We start from the raw sequence: 24,695 nt of genomic DNA, 5'->3' as shown, positions 1-24,695 counted from the left end.
AATTGCAGATGGGAGCATGAAATATTGCACGGCTGATTGCACTTGAAATTCAAACGAAATGAATATTGCACTTTTAAGTCAATGGGTCCTTGAGAGTGTGGAGAAGTGAAGTAAAGTAACTAGAATCTCACAAAGCAGAGCGAATATCTCCAACAAGTCCGAACAGTCCCCTTAAATTGAATCAAAGAACACCAAATTGCACACACTCATAGATATCGGTCCCCTAAATAGGCCCGATTTTTTACCCCCCATCAAGATCCATTAATTATTCCCCTGGAAATCATAGAAAAAGTAAGACAAATAATTACAAACAATTCCCAGATCTGCCGCTTCGTCCAAATCCACGACAAAATTTGAACCAAACTAGAGTATAAATCTGAATATTTCAGCCTCAGCTGCTTTAGTTGTCAATCTGAGCTCCCCTGCTCTACGGAAGTGCAACATACCAAATCGCCTTTAATATCCATGAAGCCAGGTTTATCTCTTTCATAAATTAGCAGTCAACATGAAGCTTTCCTGCACTGTGTATTAGTCAGTATCACTGTGCTTGCGGACTACACGCGTTACCCTGATCTAGATGATCTCAAATTAAAATTCAGTGTTGGCAATGTAAGGAACCAGGGAATCTGCACGAGAAAATCCACTTATAGAATCTTTTTACAGTTGATGAAGTCGTCTCCAGTTGGAGGCTCCGTGTCAGTTTACTCTGCGAGGCGTGAAGCCGGCGCGCCGGCTGCGAGGAAGATTAAAGTTTGCAAAGATCTCCGAGGTCCGACGAAGACACGGATCACCGCAACGACGGAGCGGTTGAGTGGAAAGAGAGAGAAAAGACCCGCAAGCTCGACGTTGGCAGTCCAGGGGTGTGTCTGGGTAATTCGCAGTGACTCGCTGATGGACATCTCTGAGCCTCTCCGAGCTGGCATGAGCTCGCTGCTTGTAATTGCCTTGTTGGTTGCAGTAATGGCTGACTGTCTCTGCCTGCGTTTACTTTTCATTATGCTGATGTATTCATCACGGTCCCCTTTTGTTGACCTTATCAATCAGAGTTTAATTTCCGACAAATTTCTTTTTAATTAGGGGTCCGAGCCCGAAGCGTGCCTCCGAGCATGCGAAGCAGCGTGGCTCCCGGCACCAGCCGAGCCGGGGAACCTGACTATAATTACTCGGGAGTTTTAAGCGGTGGTCCGAGCCCATTTTTTAATTGTGGCGTTGGTTAAAGTGGTGGTGCGGCATTAACTTTGAAAGGATACGTGAAAGGGAGGTCACATTTTTAGGGGAGGTACAGAGTGACCCACACGTGTCAGACACCGAAAGAATTCCACATCCACCAGCAGGTGGCGCTGTCATCATGATCAGGATCAATTTTGCCGATAATTTCCACTTTCAAAAACACCTACATGCCCACATTCCCTGATTTTAGCAAAATATAGTGTTATTTCATTTAAAAAAAATATGCACTCAATTAGAATTGAAGGTCTTTCAAGATCAAAATTTCAATAATCCAAAATTATGTGCAAGTAATCACTTGGCCACTAGGTGGCACTTGTCATGTAATATTTTTTTTACTGTTTATTGCGATTTTCATGAAACTTTGAGTGTATCATCAATGTATTCACATGGTCATAAGTCACTATTAGAGTTATTATTCTCATCCATTCAATATGAATAACCTGTACTGATTCTATGGAAGCAATGGTGTTTTGCGTTGGTCGCAATGACACAAAACTTGGGCCAGTAGTTTGCCTTTTTCTTTCTTAATGTTTTTATATTCTGGTGCTGCCCTCAAGCTGAGACTTGCAGGTCCAACTTGCACTGCTTCGATGGGCTGTAAGTTGCAAATTGGTGGGGTGGAGGTGGTAGCAAGGGGGGCTCAGACCCTCTTATTACCTGTCTGCAGGTCTAGTTACGACTGTTTCCCCCCCTGGGATCTGTGCCGATTGCAGCACCCGACGGTTGAGAGGTGGCACCGGTCAGGAATGTTACGGTGACGCACCGTCGCCCGGTCAGGGATTAATCAGCCAGTGTAGCGCCTTCCGCCGTGCTCACAGCCCCAAGTCAAATCCAGGACTTTCGGTTTAATTGACAGTGAAATGGCGGCGGGAGACGGTCCCGCTGACCGGCAGCCGGCGGTGAAGGGCAGCCGAGTGCCAGCGTTCACACGACCTGATTATATTAGCCTGTACACGGCTGATAACTGGATCCCTTCAAACCCTGCAATTAAATTGATTTGAAGAACAAAAATGGTTCAGTGGCCTTTAACGCTTCTCATTTGTGGAAAAAGACAAAATTACGACAAAGTGGTTATTACTGAAAACATATGAGCGATATATTTCATTAATTTAGTGGCTAGAGCAGAGGAGGTACAGCAGCTGAAGGCGGACAAAAGTTGTTTTTTCTATCAAAAGAAATGAAGAAATGTGAAGTTAATAGGTTAAAATAAGGTGACATGTATTTCTGAGAGGTATTAAATGAAGTCAAATTATTCGGTGAAGTCTGCCGTGGCGCGACTGAACACAATTCGCGACACGGTGGCAGAAGGTCACGGCATTTAAATCCCAGCTCAGGAAGCGAATCAGTACAAACATTACAATCACATGTGAGCACGAAAGACAAAACGGCGCGTCGCATCGCTGCTCCGTCTTCTAAGACGCTAAAAAGTGCTTTCGTCTCGGCTCGTCACGTTCAGCCAAACAGCCACGATGGTTTCATGAGATGCAGCCAAGTCGACCTCCCTCCATTCACAATCAGGGGTTATCGCATGCCATTTACCGAGGGCGTTTAGTAGCCAATGAAGGTGTTTGCCTTTAAAAATTGGGGTCACTCGGAGTGCAGTGCAGACTCTACTACGCGCGCTGATGTTTTGTCTTTAAGCACACATCCTATTAGCGGCTGTGTGAAGCCCGAAGGGCTGAGTCGTAGACGAGCACCGCGCGGTTCAATCAAAATGTCAAAAGGACAGATCTTCTCATCGGCGTGTTTTGTTGCTGCACAAAGACTTAAAGACTTTTTTTCCCTCAGAGAGCAACCCTGAGAAGCTTTTCTTCCCGACTCTGCGGCGTTTCTTCGAGCTGTCGTCTCGTCTGAAGAAGCGCCTCGTGCTCCAAATGTCGCCGTGCGGCAAACAAAAATCCTTATACGGGTGCCGATCTTGATATTTTGTTGATCCAGCAACCCTCAAAACATATTTGCTCTAGATTTAGACTGGACAGCTGCCAAGCGAAAGGGTGCCGAACGTGCGCGGCGTCGTGTTTGCTTCGCATCGATTAGGCGATTAACAGTGTTTAGTTTTGATTCAAGTGTCCCATGCAGGCGGTCTTTGAGCGTCGAGGCCTTTGTGCTTGCAGACATGTCTTCAGTCACGGTGAGCGGCCGCAGTTTCCCCCCATAGCTTCCTCCGGAACTGATGGCGAGGCTCACATCTCCACTCCCTCCCTCCTCTCCACCCGGCTGCGACCTATGATCGCCACCCATTATTTCCCAAGAGGAGAAGAGCATATCCATCCATTTTGCAATAACCACTCAGGAGGAGCACGTCTCCAGCTGTCGGTGCACGGGCGCCGCGCCATTAACACGCCGCCCGCGCAGCATTCCTCACCATTGATTTGATGAGATGGCGGCGGTCGTGGGTTTTGCGGGTTGACGATGACGTGTGGGCGGCGCCCCGTCGAGAAAACGCAGTGATTACTGAAGGTGGACGCTCTTTATTTATGTCCTCGTCTCTCCTGGTGAAAAAGAGTTCCATCCCACGCACACACACACACACGCGCGGCGACCAGCGAGGCCTCGGGGCGACATTAGCTCGCACCAACAGCGTAGATGGGCCCACGCTGCCTGATGGGAGGATGCACTCGATAGCGGTGGGTACACTGGTGACATCATGGAGGTCACCAGTGTGGGGAGATATCATCAGCCTAAATTGTGATGTTCAGTTGTCTGCCACTGTCGTCATTTGTCGTGCATCTCCTGAGGAAGCCTCCATTTTAAACTGCGGTATCGAGGCGCCGCAGCCGGATCCCTATTTGCCCTCGAAAATAGAAAACTTTGGTTAACGCCGATGGCCGAGCATTTAGGTCAGCCCGACTCTGCGACGTAGTCCCAGTGAGCGGCGGTCGAGGCTTCGAGGATTTAGGGGTCGCGAGGGCTCCTATAAGCTGAGAGGAGACATGAAGTTGAGGACCTCATGTTCAGTCTCTCCTCATTAGCTGTCATGCATTGAGCTCAGATCCTGTTATGCCCTGTGTTACACATCTTTTTTGGAGCAGCAGATTAGCTCTTTTTTTTTTTTTTCATCTGCTTCCAATTTCTTTTTCCCAACACATAATAGCACGTGACTTTTCCTGTCGCCGGAGTTGATGGTTTGGTCGAAAAAAACACGAGTTCATCTCCCTCGGCCAGAGCGTCGGCCGCGATGGGGCAAACACATCGTGTCCTCCCCTTGACATCTCTGTACGGCAGGCGTCATCCACCGAGCCATCCGTTCCCAGAGTGACATTGTTTTGGCATTTAAAAGTTGAGATCCGGCATAATTTTGCCCCTCACTGTCGCAGCCAAACTCATGCATATTCATCACGTTGCTAATAGACTAATGGGCTCCGATCTCGCTTCGCCTGTAAACGATCTCCTCTGACTGTATCGGGGCCTCATGAATATGCATCAGCGGAGGAGTAGCGCAGCGTGTTTCCCCGCAGGTCTCACTCGCTTCTTGCTCCAACCCAAGGTCCTCAAAAAAATAGACAATCACTAAACAATGATCCTTCATCTTATACCCGCAATATATTGATGCATTTTTATACGTTTACTGTATACATTATAAACTCCCTTCAGCTTTTTAACATTGCAGACCTTTTACACATATATACATCACTCACTTGAGGAAAGAAAGAAAAAAAAACTGAAAAAGCCTAACATGTCTCCTTTAATGTGTTTCAACAGCGGCGGTAGTCTGTACAGTCAGCAGGATATCAATACATGCATATTTTAATGAATGTTTAATGAATGGTCTTCCCGTGTAAATCCCTGGCACAAACACACAAAACACCCCCCGGGCCACAAGATCACCTGATTGGTTCTCACTGTCTGAGGTGATGTTGTACTTTCTAATTGGATTTGAGTGAAATCAGACAATAACGTCGCATGGAAGTGATGGAAATCAAATGAAATGCGCCCCGTACGACAACAGAAGTGTTATTTTGGAGCTCACATTAAAAGACTGTGATGTCTTGTAACATTCTTCTGTTTGGGTTGTTTGGAGAAGTACTGACTTCAGCGCGGCCAAGAGGCTTTTACCGGCAGCCGGTGAATAATTGAAGTAGTCTGCGACAATGGCCGCTCGATTAGCAGCTCTCTTTAGTTCACTTCCCTTTCTTTGGTTCGTCTTTCCGTTGAATGGAGAGTAATTATGGAGCATGTGCTCGATTCCACTTTAAATTGTGTATTGTGCTTTTTTTCTTCAAGCAGGGGACCTGAAATTAAAGCTTAGCTCTGTGTGATTTCTAATCCATCAACATGAAATTTGAAAAAAAAGCCGATGAAATATAACTCTAAACTTCATTTTTATTTTACCCCCTCCTGGCTGTGAAGGACTCGTTTGTTCTGTATCCTTTTTTTTTGTTCTCTTTCTCTGTAAGATGGGGAAAGAAATGGCAGGTTGGGTCAGCATGGTGGCGCACACGGCCCGGGGGGCCGTTACTCAATTATGGCTCTTAATCAGGCCCCCGGCTCATGAACTTTGTTTTGACTTGGCCTTGGACACAGTTTTGTGCTGGCAGCACAGTAGTGGTCATTGATCAAGCGTAATGCGCTTTGAAAACCTGCAGGGAATGTTTGAAAAGTAGAAAATAAAGAAAACCAGAAAGAAAAGAGACAGCAGGGGAGATTAGCATAATAAGAATGACTTGTAGAAACCGAGGCTGGAGGTGCTTTGCCAGGAGCAGATTGAAATGTGCCGTGTATTCTCGGCGCCGTGCACCGCGTTTGCCCGCGTGTGCATTTCAAAGTTGAATTGTTCACCCGCGGACAGCTTCCGAAGGTGGAACGAAATTGAAGACGTGTATCTCGCCGTGTTTATTCTGACGAGTTCCGCCGTACCTCGTAGCTGAACTATTTCACCGGCGTCTGACACTCTTGTGCTTTCTGTGTCCGCAGTGAATAAACACAAGCCGTGGATTGAGACATCGTACCACGGGGTGATCACCGAAAACACGGACGTGGTGCTGCTGGACCCTCCTCTGGTGGCCCTGGACAAAGACGCCCCCATCCCCTACGCAGGTATGACACATTTCAAATCCTAACCGTGCAGAAGCGGACACAGATCACGGCCTCAGAGGTAAAGGCGGGACAACTTCGACCAGATGAAGGCAATTAACAATGACTTAGGTGCTAATCCACACAGGGAAGCCTCGCTGCCGGATGTACTTACACCGAGGATATAAACCGTTTATGTGATGTGATATCACGGTGAAGGAGCTTGAATTGGCTTCATGTAACATAACAGCTGCATCGCAGCTTTCCCTTTTTTCTCTTAGTGTCACCGCTCTGTGCTGCGACCATTTAATCCAATAATTCCCAGGAAGCATACATCGCATGCAGGACTCTTATTTCATATTTATTTAAGGGTGGAAAGTGGCACAAACAAGGCCCGCGGTAGGACACGGCAGAAGAGAGAAAGAAAAGGGGGGAGTCAAACCGGATTAGATTTCTTCCCACTTTGTGACCATTCCAGCTCATCTAAAGGGCGCCAGCTCTTGTGGGAGGACGTTAGCTGGAGGCTGTTGGCGAGCACAGCCACCCCGTCTCCCGCTGGGCTGCTAATGTGGCCAAGACCCGAGCATGGGGCTGCAACACGAGGCTAGAGCCCACTCACCGAGGCCCTCGAGCTGGGCTGGATGGATGGATGGATGGAGTGGATGGATGTGTGTGTGTGTGTGCGTACAAGCATGCATGTGTGTATGCTTACTAAAACATTTTTCATTGTTTGCTATATTGTGTGTGTGTGTGTGTGTGTGTGTGTGTGTGTGTGTGTGTGTGTGTGTGTGTGTGTGTGTGTGGCATGGCCTGTGGGGGTTCCCTGTAATGGCCACCCCACAGGGAGAAAGAGGGAAAAATGATGAGACAGTAAAGAGGTGAGCTGGCTGACCATCATATGTGCACTGGCTCTGAATAGACTGAACACAACAAGACACACACACACACACACACACACACACACACACACACACACACACACACACAGCAGGCTGAACACATGGGCATACCATGGGATTTCCTGTGTGAGGGTGCTGCGGCGCTCACAGAATTATTAATAGACAGGAGCGATAAACATGACAGGTCAGTCCTGCTGACTCCCTTCCCCGCCGTCTCTATCAGTTACCACCTCTCCCTCGTTTCCCTCACACCACTGTGCACATATCCACATCTAATGCACTCCTTCGTGTATCTCACCTCCCTGCCCTGTGAGCCACCCCGACAAACACACACACTCTGTGTGTACCGGTCCCGTCCCAAAGCATTGCTGTTTTTTTCCCCCAACAGGCAGAGAATGTTCCGGGCAGGAGCAGTTACCCAGTAATTAGCTGAGGTGAATCCGGGCCCACTTCCACCAAATTGCCGGGGCGAAGTGGCAGGGCAGTGCTCAGGTAGCAGTTAAGCCTCATTTATTAGGCCGGCCAGGCTTTTAATTACAAGTGATGTCTGACTCGCTCTGGTCAACGGGTGATGGCGAGAGCCGTAAATACACAGATTTCCATTCATAATATCATCAAATTACCACATGCCTCTGCACAGCTGTGATTTTTTTTACATCCTGCAAGCATTATAGTTTTGAATATATGCTAATATGCATGATTGAAAAAAACGAGGCGTTTCTCCATCTGTGTTTACCTGAGAGCACCTCAGGATCCGGTTTAATTCAGCGGAAACACACCAATGAGCCCACATCACTGGTCTTTTTGTTTTACATCACTCCCGGCTGGAAGACTGACATCAGCCACCACTGCGGCTCGCGACTTCGAAGTCACAGGGACGGCATGTCAGACAAGCGTGTAAAAGCACAGGTTTAGGGGGTTCCAACTTGCCTGTTTTCATTTATTCTTTACACAAACTATTTCCGTCACTTTTTTGTCTGCACAAACAAGCAGAACATCTTCAGTGCCCCTTTTAGAAAGACTGTCTCAGCGATTGAGCTATTATCTTCATTTTCAGGCCGTTTTTCTCTCCGTATGTCCGCCCCCCCCCCCCATCAAGAGTTTTGTCTTGCAAAAAAAGGACATGGAGTTCCTGCCTTTGTACACTTTTGGTACTGAACGTCGGTATTAGACATAAATGGTGTGCTGCATTACTGTGTAAATGTGGATGGTGGAGGAAGTTAAACAATTACTATGAAAGCAATGTAGGTCACTTTCGAAACATGTAGAAAGGCATTAACCAAATGGCTAAAGATCTGCGAAAAAAAAACCTCCTGTTGCGCTCGAGTCCCAGTGGCCGACAGTGAGAGCTTGACGGTGATGACGTGCAAAACGCTGAGAACATGTTGTGATATTCACTTTGCTGCCTTTTCAAGTGGGCCTGGTCTCTCTTAACTCCACAGTGTGGATAACGGGAGACACCAGCTCTGCGGTCTATTAGGTTATTAAGCCAAAGCGTCTTTTGTGGAGAGACTAATGCCACTGAACTGAATTGGCTTCCAAAGTGCCGGGTGAGCAGGGTTAATGGGCAAATGCTGTGCCGACTATGCCGTGACTTGACACAGGCTAGTTGCTTGTCAGTCACAGTTGTCGCCAGCGAACGCAGGCACTGCCTCCCGCGCGTTCTTTTTTCTTCTCCCTTGTGGCGTAACATACTATTCATGTAGGAATCTGTCACTTCCGCCGGTCCCCCGAGCCCCGCGGCTTTTGTTTGAACACCAACTAATGCCTTGCCGGTGACCCCGCGTCGGGCTCGCTGCTCAATCATCAGCACGGGTAGTTAAAACAGGTCCACTAAACCTCTCCGCGGCATACACACACCCACACACACACACACACACATTCACGCCGCATAAATCACGTCAAACCCCTTTGCCGCCGTCTCAGATGTGTCGTACGCCGTTTTGCCTTCGCCTGAATAAAGGGGCACTTACTTTCCATTGCGTCTGCGTTCAGCCCGGCAGCAGGAATCCGCCGACTCCTGCTCCCGCCTGAACAAACATTGTTTCTGAACTCTAATTTTTCTTCTTCTTTTTTTTTTTTCACCACTCAAAGCATTAATGGAAATCAATCATCTCTGACCTTGGCTTGCCTTCGGTGAATCCGGCAGCTTCCCGTTACTCCGAGAGCAGCAGGCGATATCGTATAGTCACTCGCCGCCATTACACGCGGCAAACAGACCTGGGCAAACATACAGGCAGACTAATGCGCTCCGATTAATTAGCCGCTCGCCGCCTGTCTGATTGGGGAACAGATCTCAAGCTGATAATGAAAAGTATCTCATTACTGTAGCAGGGAGCTTAAGACAGCGGCGGGTGGGGAAGCACGACCAGCGCATTGTCTTTATTAACAAGAGAGATTGAAAAGGTGTTTGGTTTTTTTTAAAGGCGAAATAATGCGTGACTCGGAGCCCGAATGAAGAAATGCGTGGAAGTGATATACAGTGCATCATGAGTAGAAGAGGGTTTTGAGGTAAAAACACGCATGTGTTGACGGGGTACATCAAATCGAAGGAAGCATGTCGGCGTCTCGTCGAAGTCGCGTCACCCGTTGGTTCTGAGCTGTCGCCGTAGTAAAGCTCGGGCGGGGAGTTAAATTGCCCCACGTCATCCACAGTGAGATCCCACAAATGTCGCCTCCGTCGCGCCTCGTACGCGGAAAAGTACACATCACTTCCACCGAGTTCTGTCGCGACCGTGAATAAAAAATACAGATGTGAGCTTCAAGAGGGAGCGTTCCGGTGGGAACTCTTTTCATGAGCTGAAAGGAATGAAGGGAAGGGAAAAAAACTACGGCGGGGCCAGGGGCCTGTTTTCAATAAGGCGACAGTCCTTTTTTTCAACAGGTACCGCCGTCTCAGTTCCCTCAAAAGCCGTCGCTTTAAACCATGATTAAAAAGTAACCGATTCAAACAATTTTTTTTTTGCAGAGGGATAGTCCATCTGAAAAAAAACCCAAAGCTGTCAGATTCCTCTAATCCGTCCGCGCGATGCGCTCGGCCTTTCCTCCCACCGCGGCCCAGCTCCTCCCTCCTCCATTAGTCATTCTGCGTGTATCCTGGTCCGGGACTCTCTTTCTTTCCTCTCTCCTGCAGACGAGCGCTCTTTTTTTTATTATCTTTGTCGTCTTTGCCCAAATAATTTCCACCTGTCAGATTTCATTGAGCTCCGGTGCTTTCGGGGGTCGGAGTGACATCCCGCACCCCTTCCCCGAGACTCAGCCGCCGCCGCCGCCGATGCACCACTTTCCTCCCGGGTGACCGCTCTCTCCCCTCGGAGAAGATTTCAATCTAATCGCATCCATTTTCCTGACACTGTTTGTGACAGATGGACGGACCGAATGTAACTGCTTACGCCCCACAACCCTGTGAGGTGAAACTCAAGCACAGCGTTAATCCGCGGTAAAGTGAATTCGTGCAAATTTTATTTCGAGCTGAAGAGCACCGGCAGCAGAATGGCGAACTCGCTTCTGGCATTGTGAGTGCGTTATTCTTTGGCGTCGAGACAATGGAGCCATCACTCTTGCCATTGTTCACATACTCATTTATTAATGAAGTACTGAAATACAATCTGCCTCCTCGCTGAACCACAGCAAAAATAGTCTTTGTAATGAGATTTTTCTTCTTCTTTTTCTTTTTTTCCCAGGCTTTTTGTCTTTTGATGAGTTACAGAGCTGGCAGAGGGGAGCAGGCGGAGTCAGCGCCGTGCCTTCCTTCCTTTGTTCTCTCAAAAGCGAGTGAAAAGAGGAACACGTGTTAGGCTCTCTTGAATGCCATTAAGCAGAATTTCCAGTCAACTACCGCCTCGTCCCGCTGAGAAGCGGAGAGGCCTGACTGATGTAGCTGCTTTCAAACTGAAGCATTCCGTGCGACTAAAATTAGGGATCTGAGGCGTTTGGTCCTTCCACGCTGCGTGTGCTCCGTATGTAAAGAGGATTAACTCGTGAAGACGAAATTCAAGGAGTATGTTGGTGCTGTCGATGAACAGATCTGCGCTTTCAGCCTGCGGATGTTCCAAAAGAGAGAACATCTGAGAGAGATGTAAGAGACATAACATTAGTCGATGCTACAATTCAGAGGTGCGTGTAGGTGTCGCATTAGAGCGCTCGGTCTTCGCCACGGCCGCCGAGCTGAAAGTTGCTTTAGCTCGGCGGCCATAAGCTAAAGTGATGTCCCGGGGTGAGCAGAGCACGCTGCCGGCGAAACTTTGAGGTGGAGAAGATCGACGTGGTTACAGATATCAAGGATTAGATGTCGTCCTGTCCAGGGTGTACCACCGCCTCGCGCCACGCGGCCCTCAGAGGACGAGTGGTATCGATGATGGGTGGATGGATGGTGGCCGAGGGATTGTTCACTATCGAGCCAGGATTAGCTGTTGGTCAGTATACCCGACTGCTATCTATCTCCAAAGGGTGCGTGGCTGGAAATCGGCGCTAGATTATTTATCGCCCAACTTAACTCTCCGTCGGTCTCAGTGAAAGACACGGGCCTCGCGATCCTCCGACCTGTCCAAACGGAACAGGGCGGCGCCGAACCGCCTCTGACACCAGTTGGCGGTGTGTGTTTGCGCCGACAGTTTCAGTTCGCAGTTTGGGCTAAGTCGTGAAATGAATGTGTCTTAATGAAGCCGTGAATTGAGATCATCCTCGCCTTTGGTTTTATGGGGAAGAGCTATTTCGGAGAGTCTGCTGGGCCTCAAACGCCGCACCGTATCTGTGAATCTGTAGGTTCGGGGACACTGGAGGCTGTCGGCGCTGAGAGATAACGTCGTTAAATGTAGTTCAACCTTCATGATTTTTTGCATTTTATACCGGTTTGTAGAACGTTTCCCAACACAACAGGCAGCCAACTTGGCTGTAGGGCCATTACGAAAGTCAAGAGATTCTTTTATTGGGGGGAATATATCAAACGCACGTTAACTAGCACCAAAATCAATGATCCTCTCAGGTCACGCCTGACGTTGTCCACATCCCGTTTTATATTTCTTCACAGAAAAACACCCTCTGAGCTGAACTCAAATGTTGTGAGAAAAAAAAATGAAGTGGGTGGATGTTAGGCCAACCACCATGCTTCTCTCAGAATGTCTCAACAGAAAATGAAATGTAATTTTTTTTATTTTTTATTATTGATTTGTTTTATAAACAATGTTCAACTCGGCTTTTGATGTACGACGGAAGTGTTCGAGGTTCATCCTGTCCAACCTTGAATATTTGTGTTTTTTTCATTGCCCTACCTCTGATCCGGCTACCAGTCCTATCTCCAAATCATCCTGTCTGACTTTCAGTCCTCTTGTCCGCCTGTGCTCTGACAAGGACCTCTCTTTCTCTTTGAAATCTGGCAACTTCCTCTAATCCCTTTTAGCCACAAAGTCTGTGTGTGTGTGTGTGTGTGTGTGTGTGTGTGTGTTTGTCAGACAGAAAACAGCAGATTTGATGTTTTTGACACACTGCTCTAAAAAATAAAATACTCTGGTTCCGTATTTTTAGATTCAAACAAACATGGGTTTAGATTTGTGTTGAGGCACATTGAGAATTCAAAGCCTTTGCCACAGTATCTCTCTCTCCACTCCATTGGTTGATTTACCTTGGGAGTAATTTCTTTTTCTTTCATTCCCTTTAGACTTTTTTTTCATTGAATGGGTACAATCTCTTAATGCAAGGGCAAGAAATTGTCTGTCACACTGAATAAATAAGCGATGAACTGCCGTTATTAAACATCAACCCGGCAGCTGCATGGAGAAAAGATCGAAAATCTCCTTTTTGATAGAAACGTAACAGACAGTCGGAGCTTGAAATTTAATACTAATCCCACTCCCACATCCATGTAGTTAATTCCTGGATTGTGTTGGACCTGCAGCTCTGCGTTTCGGAGCGCAGAGGTTATTAAAACATCATTCCACCGAACGTCTTGCAGCTTTAATCACCTGACAGTGAGATCACCACCGAAATCATCCGTTCCCCTTTCGCCACTATCATATATTGAATGGGAAATACTGATCTTTTAAAAGTGAGATGGGGTATTTGGGGATTTATGCATCCACGGCTAACTGTGGATTCGCAGAGATGCTGCACGGAATCAGAGGCCCCCGCTTCACCCTCATCGGGCTCGTCGTCCTTCCTCCGCACCGGCGCTCTATCTTCTTTTCTCCTAACACGTCATTGTGGCTAATGTGATTTCCTCTTGTTCACTCAATTAACTGAGAGGAGGCTGGCTGGGTGGGTGGTGGGTGAAGTGGAGGCGTGGGTGGGTGGGCGCACCGGGAGGAAAAATGATTGCTTGAGAAAGTAAATACTAAATTGTGACTGATTGCAAACCATCAAGAAACTTACTTTAATGGGGACGCGATTGAACAATCCTTCATCGTAACCGCTGACATGTGGTGTTTTTTTGATAAAGTACGACTTAACGTGGAACGGCTGGTTGTGGGTGGAAGTTATATATGAGGGCAGGCTTTTCCTTTGCGCATTATAATGAAATACACGCGCCGACTTGACACTTAACAAGCGCGCTTAGTAATTGATGGAGGTCCTCGAGCAAACAACAACCCCCCCCCCCCCCCCCCCCAAAAATCGATGTTTTAAATAAGCAAAGATTATACAAAAACACGACAGGAAAACATGAGGCATAAGTATCAGCCTCGGATCAGCTGAGATGACAGACATTATCCACGAGGCTGCACGTCGAGGTCATTTACCTGAAAGGAGGAGAATACACTGAATGCATTAGGTTCATATTGCGTGAGCTGGTTTTGCATTTGGAGACACACACACACACACACACACCTTTACAGTTGAACAAGTTTCTGCTCTTCCCTCTGATAAAACTATGCGTGTATACATTAATCCTCATTATTGACAGTGTGGTGCTGTGGTGGCTGTCACACGTGCGAGCTCCCGGCCTTTTCAAAAACAAAGATATTAGATCTGCGCTGCAGGCGAAGAAAATGTGTTTTTGTCAACATGGCTGACTTTTGAGTGCAGAAAAAAATATGATTATATGACAGAATGGGAACAACAAGAGCCGTAGTCACATGGGTTCTGAAAGGTACAAACAAGACGAGTCGTATGAGTGTTGAAGGGTCTGACTGAGACGGGGGTAATTGGGTATAGAGAGCGAAAGAGAGATGAGGCAGAGAATGAAAATGACAGGAGCACTTCCATCCGGTGTACGTATATATATATTCTTGTAAATGGCTCGTCGCAGGACCCCGCGGTGAGACGCTTGCGAAATTACTGAAAATTAAGTGTACAAGATTGGCCACCAAAATCCAATCTGTCTCCAGCCCCAGTCATTTTGCAAAGTTGACGACGCCACGGAACTTGTGACAGTCCAATTAAGGACATTTGCATATCGGGAGGCTTAAATTATTGTCATCCGCTGGAGCATAAAATGGAGGTGCAACCCACGAGGAGATAGCCGTGATCTGCACTCGGAAACCACGGAGAAGAATGTGTGGTGAGTGGGAGAAAAAAGAAAAAGAGACAGAGCTGCATTTAGCAGCTTACATGCAGTGTAAATATTCCCTATACTCGTTCCCCCGACTCATCTGTCCTCCTCTAATGTCCACCTCTATCTCACTCTTCCAATGCTTTCATCCGTTGGTCCATTTGATGCGTCTACTTTCTCCATCTTCTCCACCGGCGTTCACCATTTAACAGATGTAAAAGCTTTATCGACAGGGGTGCGGATCGTAGTTATAAAATGCTCCGTTACCAAGAGTAAAAGTAGATCTTTTTCAGCCTCACACAGTGAACTCGTTCCATTGTGCTTTATGAAACACCCCCCCCCCCCCCCCCCCCCCCCCCCCCCCCCCTTATCTGTCTCTCTCTCCCCCTTTGCCCGGGGCGTGTGTATGGTTTGGGCCCTTACGTCGTGGAGGCACAGCCAACAGGAGGTAGGCACATGTAAAAGGAATCTGTCAGGTGAGAGACAGAAGCAGGATCTTTCAAGGATTGACTGCAGGCTGTACATACAGGTCACGTAATACACTTTTATGTATCTTTCCTCCTCTGTCTGTTTCCCTGCCCCCGACTTCTCAAGTGTTGCAATGTGGCTGACTGTACCGACTTGAAAGAGATGCAGGGTTATCAATGTGAATCATTTCGTAGGGATAACTCCGCCGAGTCCCGCAGCTTGTGCCTGGTACCGTTTTTGAAAAATGCCCAAGAACACCGGAGCTATTGACTTACACATTGTAAATGGGACCAAGATTTGGATTGTGCAGTGTGTCCCCCCCACCCCCCCCCCCCCCCCCCCCCCCCCCCCGTTCTTTGCAAGGAATTAGTCATTCGAATGAAACTAATCTTCCATCGACACTCGTTTGCTGGGAAACAGTATGGCTACAACCTGGGCTTGGATGCTGAATGGTTTGAAGAAATATTAAGAAGGCGGAACTGCTGCCAGCACAAACACGGCAACGAGCGGGATGACAACACATGCAGGACAAACCGACAGAAGACGCTGGAGATGGGGGGGGGGGGGGGCAGCTCGACAGAGGAGGAGGCAGATGATGGTGCTGTCAACCCCCACCCGCCCCTCGCTCCCGCCTACCTGCAGCAGGCAGCAGACGAGCGAAGGGAAGACCCAAGGCTGTTTGTTCGTCAGCTGAGGATTCTATGCCCGTCTTTAGTTGGCCGTGTTGTTTTATTCTGATCTTCTAATGCCCATGTGGAGGTTGAACTGATGATCATCTAAATCTGATGTGCTGACATGGACCTTCATGCTCGCTGCTCAGTCCTCTCTTTGAGGCACATGCAAGCGATTCGATTTTCCTCCTCGCCTTTGGAAAAATAAGCCAAAACAAAATAGTCAACCGACTTATGAAACACTTAGGATTACAAAGGCTTATACTTTTCCACGAAGGAGTTCGGATAGAATAAATATCGCGTCTCTATCTGTCTATCAGCCATAAGTGCATCACTGTTGTTATTGAATGAAACAGTGTTTCTCTCTCCGTGCTCGCCGCTCTCCACGCCTCCGTGGTGCCGGATGACGCACAGCAGGCTTCACTCCATCTGTTTTTTTTTCCTATTCTTGCTTTACATATTTTTATTAATAGGCATGATGATGAATGAAAGTGAAACCAAGTGCTTTATGAACGCTGCATCTGCTGTTTATGATCATTAGAAGAAAAAAAGAGAGAGGGGGAAAAACGAGCTCAGCTGAAAGTTAGCGGTTTTGACAGGTCGGGTTAGGTCGGTTTAATAATGCACATTTTTGCAGGTTGTCTGTTGCTATGGGTTTAAGAAATTATTGTTTAACGATCATAATATGTTGTAAGCCATGGATTCCTAAAAAGAGAAACAGGTTTTTACTGCCTATGTCTTACGAGGACATAATGTTGCCGTCACTCTGCTTCACAGATGCAGTAGCGAACCACGGTCTCCTCCACACTATGAGTTATTTGTGTCCACAATGACTCACGGGTTGCGGAAAGTTTGCTGCATCAAAGGTGAAGTAGAGAGCACGGCGCGGGGACCACTCACTTCTCCCCTTCAGGGGCACTGATGTTATCAATTTTCTGCTTCATCACATGCCCATTACTTTTATCAGCGGTACACAAAAGGTGGCCTTTTGTCCTCTTGACACGTTGTTCTTTTTCCCCTCATCCTAGAGTGTTTTATCTTCAAACTCCAAAATTGTTAAACTTCCCATAGAGCTACAAGCCGTGAAGTTGACATCATTTGAGCGTCAAAAGTGTGCCACTTTCATCTTTCATGAACGACAGAGTTGCAGTTCAGGGAACCTCAAACTAACCCAAACCCACAGTCACTGCGTAACCACGGCCATGTATTTTAGCCCAAACCACTGTTTGGTTGCCACAACTGCAGCACGTCCCTATTTTAACATAGAGTTGATCGCATGTATATATGCAGAGACGGAATCCGATCTAGATTTTTTGCTGGATTGTCCAACTTTGTTGGAAAAGAAGCGCTGGGTAACCGACACAGGCTGAGCACAGCTGGAACGTGTTGTGGATCCATTTTGTTGTTAGGAAACGCCTCCTCCTCTCGTTTCGTACGTCGAGCGCTGCCGGGATGTATCTTTGCACGGGCTACAAATGGTGCCTATCGGAAAAGCTTCAAAGACATCAGTAAACATCAAGTTTCCGTGTCAGCGCCCAGAAATCAAAGCGCAAGAGCCTCCAGCTATTTTACAGGGAGAAATGTTTTGTCGAAGAGACAAACATTTCTGCTTCTCCGCCGTGAGTTGGCAAACAGAGTATGTGGTCAGTAGATTGTAGAACGCAGTGCTTACTTGGATGTTTGTCTTTGCAATTTGAACACAGACAGCAGAATAATGTGCAGTGTGTCTCCTGTACAGCAACGCACTGCATCTGCTGTATGTGGCCAGCAGCCAAAAGAGGATGGTCAGCAGAGAAACACTTGACATGATTAACCCAGTTGTCACTCTGGAACTACACCCTCCACTAATGTTATCACATTTAGGTCAAGGCCTCGGCGATGGCACTCCAGTGATGTCTTGGCAGGGTCCACAGTTATCAGCCTGACCTGGCGCCTGCTATGATGTAGAGCGTCTTTAGGTCTATGAAAGACTGAGTTTGTGCCAAAAGAAATGCATTAACATATGAAGGAGAAACACTCACTTAAAGAGGTGGAGAGTTGGGGGGGGGTTTCGACTCAGGGGATCCGCAATATTCAGTGAGTCTTCCTCCGCCTGGATGCAATTTACTCCTTTATGTCAGAGCAGTGGAAGAGCAAATTACAGGATGCTGTCAGTTTGCAATATGCTGTCAGTTTGCAATCTTGTATGTGCTACCTCAGCAGAAGTCGGCTGATGAGAATGCACATATTTAAACTCCATGGCCATAGGGTGACATTGGCAGAGTGTCCCCCATTTGGATCATCCTGAGCGAATCCTCTCAGTGATTGGGCTCATGTTTGTCGGGCTTCCATATGCTGCAGAGCATGTGTACAGCTGTATGTTGAGTTTTACATACACGTTACATGAACGCATGGATGGAATGGTTGTTGCTCAGCATGTAGAACTAGAATGTAATTCAGTAGAGCGCATACCTCCGCCGAGGCCAGACAGTCCCCTTATGTAAGCACATTTAAATCCAATAGGTCCAGATCTTTGTTTAGATCCGCACCAAACTGCTCAAACACATATATACTGTAAGTCCTCTAAATATGATTGTTTTCATCTAGATTCATGAATTATTCCCTGGGCAATATGTGAAAAAAAATATATAAGAAAGCACCCAATTTCACAATTTTAAAGAAAGTGATCAAAAATTCCTGAATCTGCCCCCTTGCCCGGATCCACCCTAAAATTATATGGATTCTTTCTTGGCCAATATATCCCATCCTTCCACCATATCCAAATGGACAGGGGTGAAAATGTAACCTCCTTGGCAAAGTTAATATTTCATCTACTGATCACAGCGTTGCTGGTGTGATTCCGGCCTCCTCCAGTCCACATGCCCGTGTCCCTGAGCAAGACACCAACCCCCGGAACAGCTTCCAGTTGTCAGGCCTCGCACGGCAGCTTGCTGCCAGTTTTCCGACATTGGAGTAGGGAAGGCTGCTTCCAACAATGTCAGTAGATGTCCAAAACTGACAATCCAACCCGCATGCCCATTTCATGCACCGATTGGTGTGCAGAGTTGACGAGGTATGTAGGATTTGAACTCCCCCTCGAGCTCTCCTTCCTTTTTTACTTCCACCCACAACTACCTTTGAAGGTAATATTCAACACCACAACTCCTTTACAAGAAGAGAATGTCCTAAAGTCTGCACGCTTTTCCCCATGAATGCTTTTCATTGCATCTTAGGCTGATTTCATACATTCATACAGACTCCAGGATACATTGCACAATGTAGTTCATTTTAAGCACGTTTTAGAAACCCTGTAGGTATGGTGAGAAAACAGCAGAGAATCAGAATCAGAACTTTTGACTAAAGCCTGTCACATGCTTTATGACACTGCATCTGCCGACACTCTTTGACTTAGCGCTTATTACTTTTGACACTTTAAAATACTTGGAATATATTACTTGTACGACAACAAAGGATGAAACACAAATTATTAAAAAAATCCTTGTTGACCCTGTCTTGCAACATGTCCCTGTGTTTGCAGCCAATTATTTCACAAACAAGATCTTCAGATACACAATGTGAGATTGAGATTTCGGAGGCATCCACATTAACTTCTCTATCCCTGGGTGAGTTACAGTTTACCCACAACCCCCTTCTCCGTTTCACTATGCAAAGCCGCGTTGCCACAGCCTTAATCAGACTCATTTACAGGGTTGGCCAGCTCTTGATAAGTAATTGTCAAGTGTCGGAGGATTTTATCTTGTGCATTCAATCACAGCCCTTGTGCTTTACAGCCTAGATCCTCCTTATCCACGCATCCCCCTCCCAAATAAAAAAGGATGGCTCATTTTCAAGAAAGGCCTTGTGGCTTAACAGAAGTGATATGCTGTCTTCTCTTCCCCCTAAGTCCTGTAAATTGGATGCATTAGTAATGAATCACTCCGTAACCATACCCAGGTGGACAAACAATCTGTGTCCATCCCTATCGGCTAACTCGGCCTCCTCACGACCCCCATGTGATACCGAAGGGATTTCTGGAAGAGTTCAACTCGTATCGGAAGCGGGGGACGGGCTGCTCCCACTTTATTGTCAGTGAGAATGATAGCCATCTTAATACCATGAGTGTGTCAGACGTGCGGCACAATCCTGCCCATCAGCATTATTGTAGTTTATTGGGGTAGCACCTTAGGTGACAGCTGAACAATTGTGTTTTACTTCTGCCTTTGCCCGATAGTGTCATTTTCATCTCCTGGCTCTTACCTGTCATTTTCACCCTGCCTGATCCCCTTTGAGATACTGACAGTTACACACAGACCGTGGAATATGGAAAAGACTCACTGCGGCACACTCCTTCATTGGAGCTGTCATACTCCATTGAAATGAAAAGCCAGTGGGAAGCGTGAGAAGCTGAACCGCAAAAAGAAAAAAAAGGATAAGGAGGTAAAAATGTTCAAGTGAGAGAAATGAAGGGGTTCAGGCGTTTATCATCATCCACTTAACACACAGGAGGTGACAAGCGCTGGTGATAAAACAGACATGGAAAGTGACAAATGTGGCTGGGGAGTAAACTTTAATGGCCCCAACCTTGGTGGGGAGCAAATTGCCAATATTTAATTAACTGTAATGTGATCAATCAGAGTGTTAAAGGATGGAGCTGTTCCGGCGGGACCTTCTGTCAGCCCCACTCATCCTATAGTTCACTTATCTTTGACAAAGCTCCACAGAAACGCGGCAATCAACAAAAGTGGCTCTGTTTTGTGTCTGGAGGGTCCCACTGTCACTTAACTGACAAGGTCGGTAAGTTTTCTCTGTAAATCATCCCAAATAAACCGCCATTCGGTTTGGTTTCAGGCCTACATCGCACAGGGGAAGCGATTTGCTCGGAATTCGTGCGTTTTTTGAGACAACAATTGTAGTTCATTAAACGACTATGTTGGTCTCACAGGTGGATATTGGAGATGACATAGGGCTTATTATTAAATTTCAAATAAATAAGGATATGAAAAATCTTATTTGCTTAGCATGTGTCGGAGCATCTGAGAACTCAAACTCAACACCCAGAGGACACAAAAGGAAAATAAACATAAGAAACTGTGATTTATTTAAGTTACATGAACATTTAACAGTAACATTATGAAAGCAAAACGTTGCTCCGTGGTGCAACCAGCTCAAGAAGGAACGTCTGACATCTTTTATTATTCAAATGAGACATATTTTCAGTTAAATCGATTTTATATTTTTTTCGTCGCTTTCATTAAGGTCAGTTATACTTTGCAGTGCCAGTGTTCTCTTGTAATTCAAAGCAGCTTCTGTTTCTGGCTCTTCAACCAAATCTCAGAAATGGCTAAGTTAATGAATAAACTCAAATCTTAAGTAGAGCCGTTATTTGTCTGGACCTTGGATGTAAATCCCACTGATGCCCACCATGCTGTCTGACAAATATATATTCCATCAATAAAATGGCACATGAAGCTGCTGAGGAAGATAGCCAACGGCCGGGCGGGGGGTGAAAATGAATTGCAAATTGATGGCATATATTATCCCAACCTCAATTTTCTACATGACCTTTATAACTCCCCACCAAAATAAGCCCCCCCATCTTTTCTATTCCGTCGAGTTCCCAACGAGCAGGGAGACACTGAGGCGGGAACCCTGTGCTAAAAAATATATGAATGGGCTAATAAACGCCCAGCTGATTAAATTAAGAAAGTAAATGGGTTCCTGCATGTGCAATAAAATAACGCTGTATTGCGTATAATGAAATTGTCTTCTCAAGATTTAGTTTCTTCACTGCTCGTTCCTTCCCAGTTGGAGCTGAAAGCCAGAGGAGGGGTTACAGTGACAGGCAGAATTAGAAATTGGGGTCGCTCGTGAAATGGAATCAGACACGGCAGTTTGTTTTTCACAGAGCTTTGCCACTCAAATAGCATTTTGTTCAGGTTTCATTCTTCAAATCAGTAATGATGTAATCATTATCACGTCCAGTGACCAAACACAAGCGAGGCAGGACTTGTACACAAGAGGCGCATGGATTTCTGTTTCATTAACTTTGCCAATGCGGTTGTTTTCATTGGCGTTCATTGGTAGGATTGCGCAAATACTACTCAGCCGATTTCCATGAAATGTTGTGGAGGGGTGGAGCATAACGCCAGGAGGAAGAAGTTAAAAGCATTTTTGTTGGTTTTTGGTTTTCACGGACATTGTTCCGACCTGCCAAAAGGAACAGAGCTAGAGGAGTGAAAGAGTAAAATGCATACAAAACAAGAGCAAACAGAGAGTGCAGACCTCCGCCAAGGAGGAGATCCTTCCCAGGTGTCCTGGATCTCTGGATCCCTCCAGAGATCCAGGACACCTGTTACCACCTGTTACCACCTGTTACCATGCTCCAGACCTATAGTATCTTTGATAACATTTGAATGCAATTCTGTCCATAACTTTTTGAGTAATCATGCAAACCAACATACAAATCAAACCAATCATATAACCTCCTTAACGGGATAGTTAAATATAATAAAGGTAGATGATGATTTAATGTTTTGTCTTGACAAAAAAGTAAAGGTGACATGAAACACCTGTGAAATATCCCAGAATTTATATCCTGTAGATGAAATGACTAATGACTTTGCAAGTACCTTGCCCAAATGCTTCACGAATCTGATGATGAGAGGTCTCTCCCGCAAGTTGTGGGATCAAGCCAAGTCTCTATTTGTACGTAGTGGCATGGTTGATGGTAAGAAGACGAGTCTACCATTTGAAGAAGAACCTTATTGGGAAAATTGCCCTTTTTCACACCCCATCACGCCCTGATACCATTCATCATGATTTGGCAGATAGACATGTTTAATTAGATCAGTACTTGATTAGTTTGTTAATGTTAGTCCAAAATTGCCCTTTGGTGTGAATGTGCGCGTGAATGCTTGTTTGACTCTGTCAGCACTGTGACAGACTGCAGATCTGTGCAAGGTGTGCCCTGCCACCCGCCCAGTGTCGACTTGTCTCCAACATTCAAGGATCCACAATGGGTGTTGAATCAGGAGCAACTGGACTTGGTTGTAGTGGACACAGTTGATATTTGTTGTCTAATCTCTACTTGTAGTCTTCCACAAGAATACAGCGAGCTAAGCACGGCAAAGATTGGGGGAGTGACGATTGTCACCTCCCCCGGGCAACTGAGACTCATGAGTAAGAAGGTGAATGATGGTCAGGGTGGAAACGCGGCTCATGAAATGCCGAATGTGCAGTTGGAGAAGCAGAAGCCATGACAGCGAGTTAGCGCAGCAGCTGGCCTGAGCAGCAAAACACTTAGCAGTGCAAAAATCGCTTCAGTTACAAAAGATGGAGTATGTTATGGAAGAGTCGCTGTGGCCTCATTGTCTGTCCGACCCAGCCTGCAGCTTTTACTTTTGGACCAACGTGATTTTATACAGTGCAATCTGTACTATCCTGTGGACCTTTTTCATGACATTTTTTTTTTTGACCCTGAAACTTGGAGTCAAACTTACGTACTTTGTTTTCTCATTATTTCCTGCCTTTTTTGGGGGGGTTAATTTCCTGTGAGGACGTTGGTCGCTGTGGTTTGGGCTCTACACGTCTGTCAGTCCACAGAGCAGCAGCAGGTTTATACTGTTGACTGGGGCACTTTTACTCCAGCTCACCTCAGGGCCTGACTTCCACCTTAATGACCCAATAACTCGTGCACGCACGCATGCAAGCATGCACACACACACTTTACATCCACATACGCACACTTCCACCACCAAAACAAGTGATTCATCAGTACTGATTTATTCCCAGTGGGAGTATGTGTTAATTGCAGAGGGCTAATCGATAACTTCCACTAAACGATGGCCCAAAGGCATGTATGTTTGCGTATTCCTGTGTGTGTGTGTGTGTGTGTGTGTGTGTGTGTGTGTGTGTGCGTGTGCGTGCGTGTGAAGCCCCTTGGGAATAAGTACAGTCCTTGCACCTGCATGATGGATGGTGTGAGTGTTTAGCCATCAGCAGTGTTTTACAGGCCGTGAGTGGCCGTCTCTCTGAGCTGACACTGTGACAGGCAGCCTAGAGCCGAGCCAGCAGCCGGCAGGCCGGGACACAGCTGGACTCACGACGGCGAGAGCAGTCAGGAGAGCGCCTTTAACAATAAAACTTCCTCTCTGTTGTCCACTATAGATTGGAGGAGGCATGTATTGTCGGCCCAAAGTCTTGAATAACAGGTTTTAGGTTTTGGATGTGAGTCAGACTTGGGGTTTTAGGGTGAAAGATACTTAGCATTTGACCCAGCAGAGTCCACACGGTTAAAGAATCAGGCCACGGCATGACCAGTATAAGTTTCTGGAGGCTGATGTTTTTAGTCATGAGAGTGGCATATCTTTAGCAGTGGCTGTTTGATTCGTCAGTCAGTGGGATAGCATCTGTGAGTAGGATCTTCAACTCAACCTAAACCTACAACCTGGATTGGTCGCGTAGTCAGATTGATTGTCCATTCCTGGAATATTTATATTCCTTGTGTCTATAAGGGTTCCCAGAAGAATACAGGGGGGGTTTCATAAAAATATGGTAAGTAAGTTGTGAAGTCCATTGCAGGCTGTTGGGCCGTTTTTTCTTCCTCACTTCTTGCAAAATGTATTTGGAATAATCACATCCATAGGCAATTGCTCGCCAGCTAGCTGAACAGCTACCAAAGATTGGTGGCACCCTGGTGCAAACTCTTTTATGAAAATGTCCTTTTGTAAAGTTGTTTAAGCAGACTGTCAGAGCTCTGGACAGAAAGACAGATAAACCCCTTGAGTTTGCTGTGGGTTTTCAGGAAAACCTGGGGAAATGACGTGTATGTCAATGTTATTGAACTAACTATGGGGGCTTCAGACTTTCTCTCCCGGTTATGAACTCCTAATCAATGAGAGAGCCAGTTAATGTTTTCTCTGCCTGGACGACAACAAAAAAGTGAAATCTCCT

At 46.4% G+C, this 24,695-nt stretch overlaps 1 protein-coding gene across 1 annotated transcript in view; it reads left to right on the top strand.

Annotated features, from left to right (window-relative positions):
* LOC118299628 (calsyntenin-2-like) overlaps positions 1–24,695 on the top strand; it is a 204,623-nt gene that overhangs the window by 75,174 nt on the left and 104,754 nt on the right. The window contains exon 2 of the mRNA XM_035623491.2: positions 6,145–6,267. Within this exon, the coding sequence (XP_035479384.1) occupies positions 6,145–6,267 (123 nt within the window). The remainder of the gene's footprint in view (positions 1–6,144; positions 6,268–24,695) is intronic.

Source organism: Scophthalmus maximus, chromosome 11, assembly GCF_022379125.1.
Source record: "Scophthalmus maximus strain ysfricsl-2021 chromosome 11, ASM2237912v1, whole genome shotgun sequence".
Lineage (NCBI taxonomy): Eukaryota > Metazoa > Chordata > Actinopteri > Pleuronectiformes > Scophthalmidae > Scophthalmus > Scophthalmus maximus.
This window is presented reverse-complemented; position numbering and strand designations above follow the sequence as displayed.